Below are 5,620 nucleotides of genomic sequence, written 5' to 3'. Positions count from 1 at the left end.
CAATGCCTCAGTGACTAATGATGAACCCGAGTAGTTTCGTAGAAGGCACACCGAAGACGCACTTTGTTGGGTTGAGCTTCCATCGAAATTCTTGCAGATGTGCGAAGGTTTCTTCTAGATCCGCAATTAGGTCATCAGGATTTCTGGTTTTTACGACCATGTCATCCACGTAAGCCTCCATATTGTGGTGTAGTTGCTTCTTGAAGCACTCATGGAGGACCTGTTGATATGTCGTGCCGGCGTTCTTGAGCATGAAAAACATTGTTGTGTAGGAAATGGCGCCATATGGGGTGATAAACACAGTTTCGATTTGGTCTTCCTCTTTGAGAGCTATCTAGTGATACCCTAAGTAGCAATCAAGAAAACAGAGGAGGGTGCATCTAGCTGTGGAGTCGATGACTTGATCAATCCTAGGAAGCCCGAATGGATCCTTTGGACAGTGTTTGTTGAGGTCTATGTAGTCAACACACATCCTCCACTCATTGTTATTTTTCTTTCGTACTAGGACGGGATTGGCAAGCCAATCTTGGATGATAGACTTCTTTTATTAAACCCACCACAAGTAGTTTGGCTACCTCTTTCTTGATGGCTTCCCTTCTGTCTTAGGCGAACCATCATAGGCATCGCCTTTCTGGTGTAGCTTTTGAATTTATGTTGAGTGAGTGCTCGATGAACTCCCTAGGCACCCCCGACATGTCCACTGGTTTCCATGCGAAGATGTCTCTGTTGTCAAGGAGGAAACTGAGGAGCACGCTTTCCTATTTGGGATCCAGCCCTGTGCCAATCAGGGCTATTTTCTAGCTATCACCAGTCTCAAGGTCAATGGCTTTGACATCTACTTCACTTCCCAGCTTGACCTTGGTTGCCCTAGACTTCTTTTCTAGAATTTCAACCTGTGACAGGGACAACTTCTTGGATGCGATGAAGACTTGCATCATCGAGTTTGGTACTTGGGTAGTTGCTGCTAGCTCAACAGCTTCCCTATCATAGTCGTACGACCTTTTCAAGTCTCCGTGCAGAGAGAGTACTCCCTTGGGTCCCGGCATCTTGAGTACTAAGTACACGTAGTACGGAATGGTCATGAATTTGGCTAGTGCTAGCCTTTCGAGGATGATGTGGTATGATATTTCAAAGTTCGCTACCTCTAACCGGATGTATTCTGTCCAATAGTGTTCTTTGGTCCCAAAGGTAACTTGCAAAATCACCTGTCCGAGGGGTACAACCGCGTTGCCTGGAACAATCCCATAGAATGGGGTGTTTGTTGAGGTGAGCATATTGGTAACGTCGAGGCCCATTTCTTCAGGGTCTTGGTGAACAGGACGTTGAGACCGCTGTCACCGTCAATGAGTATTTTAGTGAGTCTAGAGCCAGCGACAACTGGGTCCAGGATGAGGGGATACCATCCTGGGTCTGAGAATTTAGTCCATTGGTCCTTCCTGGAGAAGGTAATTGGCAGCTCGAACCATTTGAGGAACGTTGGCATCATAGGTTCAATTGACATTATCTCTCGAAGAGTGAGCTTCTGGAACCACTTAGTTGCAGTACCTGGGTTTGCACCGAAGATGACATTGACGATGTTGGATGGGTTCTGGAACTTACCATTGTCACCGTCATCTTCGTCTTCCTTGGTCTTACCCTTGTCTTTGGTGCTAGATGGCTCTGGCAGGTCCTTCATGACTCTTTGTAGACTAAAACAATCTATCACAGAGTGCTTGTGGTATGGGTGCCATGGGCACTATTTTTTCAGGAGCTTGTTAAATGAGGGCCTGTCTTGATTCTTGGTGCCACTTTTCTTGGACAACTGTGAAATTACCGCGACCGTATTGTCTGGCTTTCGCTTGCGGTTGTGACCCCCCGAGTAGTTATTTTGGTTGTCATTGTTGGGGCTATCATTGCGGTTCTTGTCGTTGCGTTGGCCATTTTTTTAATTGTTGTTGTTTTAGCCCTTGTTACGATTGGACTCGAACCTTTCGATCTCTCAGTCTTCTTCATCTGCCCACGCCTGTACCATGATCTTGAGAGATTTGAAATCAACGGGGCGTCTTCTACCGATGTCCTGGAACATCTTGCGATCGTGGAGGCCATTCTGGAAGCAGTCTATAACGTTGCGGTCCGTGATACCCACAATTGTGGCCTTCTTGTTGAAAAAGCGATGTAAATAGCTCCGTAGGATCTTGCCTTCTTGTTGTTTAACTTGAGATAAGTCGATCCTTTTGTTAGGACGCTGCATTTCCCCTGCGTAGTTTGTTGGTGAACGCTACCTTGAGGTACTTCCACGAGTCGATGAAGTTCTTATCCAATGATTTGAGCCATGTGAGTGGTGCTGCCTCCATGTAGACGGGGAAGTAGATGACTTTGGTGTCGTCGTTTCCCCCAGCTGCTTGTACTAACAACAAGTAGCACTGGAGCCATTGGACTGGGTCTTACTTGCCATCGTACTTTGTGATACCCGAGGATTTGAACTTTTCGGGTAGAGTTATCCTCCTCACACGTTCGGAGAAGGTGGGAAACCCATCAGTATCATCTCCTGCGTGTTCAACTTCTTGCTCGTGCTCGTGGCGGCATCCGTCGATGATGCTACGAGCATCACGGCTAGCATTGATTTTGTTGCGGAGGTCTTCTACTAGGCGTTTCGGATCAGGGTTGACCCCACGGTGGTCATGGTCTCCCGAGGGTCTAGCCCGACTACCTCCATCTTCAGTTTGGCTTGGTCTGGCGCCTCCGAGGTGACTTGGTCTAGACGGAGGGCCTTTATGGCTGCTGCCATGTTGACTTCGCTAGGATGGGGAGCTTTGGACTGACTATATCAGATTCTGCTGATCGAGTTGTTGGTACGCAAATTCCGCCAATTGAGCCAACTATCTTGTGTACTTGTTCTGAGGCATTGCGCGGGTGATGAGATCAATAGACGCGATGGTAGCCAGGGGAGTACAATGATGACACATTTGAACTGCTTCAAAGGCATTATCTAGGTTCTGGATTGGCAGGTCCGCTGTAAGGCGGTGATAGCGCTTTGCTGTTGCGGCGTTTCTTACTCATCCTCAAGTTCTTTGAGCTTCGATCTGTTCTTGAACAACGTTGGCGGTGAGTTCATCCTACGAGATGTCATCTGGGTGATGCTCATGTCGCAGGTTTCTATCTCGTTGCTCTTCGATCTTCTTCATCCCATTATCCAATAATAATGGTGAAGAGTTCTCGCTTTGAAGAGTAGCTTCTCGAGCTTGAAGTGATGACCTCCATGGTGCCGCCTTCTTCATAGATGGGCGACAGAGGAGCTCCCTCCTGATACGGGAGAATGTCGAGGTAGGCGATGAGGCGCGAATCATCATTTTTGCCAGGAGCAGGTGACTTCATGTTGGGCTAGTAGACGAATCTGCCTTGGGGAGTTGATGTGATTACTAGACGCTATTGTGGACCTGATAAAAGAGTCTCCTCATCCGGCTCCATGTAGTAGTCATAATCCTCGATCGTAACTGTAACAGATTGTCCAAATGTATCAGATAGTGGTTGTGTTGCGGAATTCAAACGGGAATCAACTTGGGTGGTAGTCCGACTTGCACGATGGCTTATGTGTCGGCTGGTAAAAGTCAATCCAACTGGCGCAAGAAGTTGAGTTGAACTCGAACTCATCCCCCCAGCCTCTGACTAGGTCAGAATTTGAAAATTCGCCAAAATTCTCGATGAGGTCCTCCAGAACTTGGCGTTGGAGCTTCATGGTTTGCTGCCTCTTCTCTGGGGTCGACACCATGTGGCGGTGAAAATTTCCAGCACCGTCTGCAATGCAAACGCAGGAGCCGAAGATAAATGTCGCGCCTGCTTCGAACGCGACGATTGGCTTGATGATGACTTATGCCATCGAGTTTGCCATTGGATTCTGAGTGAGTTCCCCTACCTGGCGTGCTAGCTGTCGGTGTTTAAACCCGGCAACCTACCGGGGGTGCCTGAGGTAGTGTTTTGGTTAGTGGGGCTCGTTTCGACTGCTAGATTATGTAATACCCTACGTTTTGGATTGAATTGTTTTGGAGAGGGTCCCGACTCACCTTATATTGCCGGGGTAGGGTTACAGGTCAGTTGGTTACAAGAATACTAGTCGGATTCGACTAGAGGAGTTCTACTCTTAATAATATGAGTACTTTTTCTAATCCTTGACTAGTTCTTGTCTTTCCATGTAGACTACGCCATCCTGCATCATAGTCTCCATGTCATATGTGGCTCGATGTCCAGCCCCATATTTAGGAATGTCCAAACCTTCTACTGGATCCATAGATGTATATACGACAAAGAGTGTCCATTGGTAAATGCAAAATTGAGGAGTGTCCAGCAGCAAATTTCAACATTAAAGAATGTCCACCAGCAAAATTACCTTAAGCCTGATGTGAACCGCTTTACTGCCACAAACAACGCTTTTAAACCTGATGTGGGCCGCTTTACTGCTGCGAATATTTGAGGTCTCTTCAGTGGTAGTTTGGATTTTATCACCTTTACTAGCTAGACGCACCAAGCAAATTAAACCAAACAACCTAGATTTTATATGACTACTAAGATTGAAACACATATATAATTGGAGGATTCGGTCTAGAGCTCATTGACACCTTTTAAAAGTGAACAGTTTGTTTGTTCCATGTAATCAAATACAAATGGAACTACAATAAAGTCATTTCCGGGCACAACACAGAACCTCGAGAGTCAGTTGCAGTGTATATCGTTAATAACTTCATATACGTACATTCAAATCTTTATATTGTAGCAGCTCCCACCGCCTCAGATGTAGGTACGTCAATTACACGACGTATAAATCGATCAAACCTTCTCATATACGTGTTCAGTCTCTCACACACAATTAGATATCACACATATACACTATATGCTTATTATATTTATCTCTCGCACATTACATGGCGTAGTCACAGAAACCATAGCTGCACTTGTTGTTGCACTGGTTCCCGCACGTGCCGCAGTTGTCCTTGTCGGAGAGCAGGTCGACGCAGCGCCCACCGCAGCACGTGCTGCGGTCCTGCCTGCAGACCTTGTTGCAGCCACTGCAGTGGTCGGCGCTGGCTGTCGTGTCCACGCACTGCCCGCGGCAGCACGCCGGACCAGGGCTGCCCGGAGCGAGGCACACGGCAGCCGACTTCTTGGAGCACGCGTACGGCGACGGCAGCGGCGGGTTGTAGGCTGCGCTGTTAGCGAGCAGGAAACGGCTCCTCCTTGCTTGGCGACCAGCAGCGATGGTGGCGCTGCCGGCATCAGTGACCGTGGCAGCGAGCAACACGAGCAGAAGGACGACCATAAGTTTCGCCATGGTGAAGACTGAAGACTTGTTTACTTCTTGTGGTTGTGGTGAGTGACGGCGAGTTGTGTCGTCGTGACTCGTGAGTGTTTGTGTGTTGGGAGAATGTCTTGGGACTCGGGAGCAAGGCGCTTATATAGAAGACACGGATGATCATAGGAAATAAAAGTCAGCGGGCTAAAATATCGGCCGTTGACTTTCGATGAAATTTGGAGTTCAAAGCAACCCAGTCATTGATCGCCGGCTCGCTGTGGTTGGCTGCAATCACCTGATGAATTTACGGCCGCCCTCACATGTGCCATGCTTTCAGTTATGGACATGGGGCATGAG

At 47.8% G+C, this 5,620-nt stretch overlaps 1 protein-coding gene across 1 annotated transcript; it reads right to left on the bottom strand.

Moving 5' to 3' along the window:
* Positions 1–4,891: 4,891 nt before the first annotated feature.
* LOC101786038 (stigma-specific STIG1-like protein 4) lies at positions 4,892–5,302 on the bottom strand. The gene has a single exon (XM_004963863.1). It carries the CDS (start codon positions 5,300–5,302, stop codon positions 4,892–4,894), a length of 411 nt encoding a protein of 136 aa, XP_004963920.1.
* Between the last annotated feature and the right edge of the window lie 318 nt (positions 5,303–5,620).

Source organism: Setaria italica, chromosome III (assembly GCF_000263155.2).
Source record: "Setaria italica strain Yugu1 chromosome III, Setaria_italica_v2.0, whole genome shotgun sequence".
NCBI lineage: Eukaryota > Viridiplantae > Streptophyta > Magnoliopsida > Poales > Poaceae > Setaria > Setaria italica.
This window is presented reverse-complemented; position numbering and strand designations above follow the sequence as displayed.

Excerpts from the sequence above, each read along its gene's own strand:
- LOC101786038 (XM_004963863.1), bottom strand. The coding sequence starts at position 5,302 with ATGGCGAAACTTATGGTCGTCCTTCTGCTCGTGTTGCTCGCTGCCACG.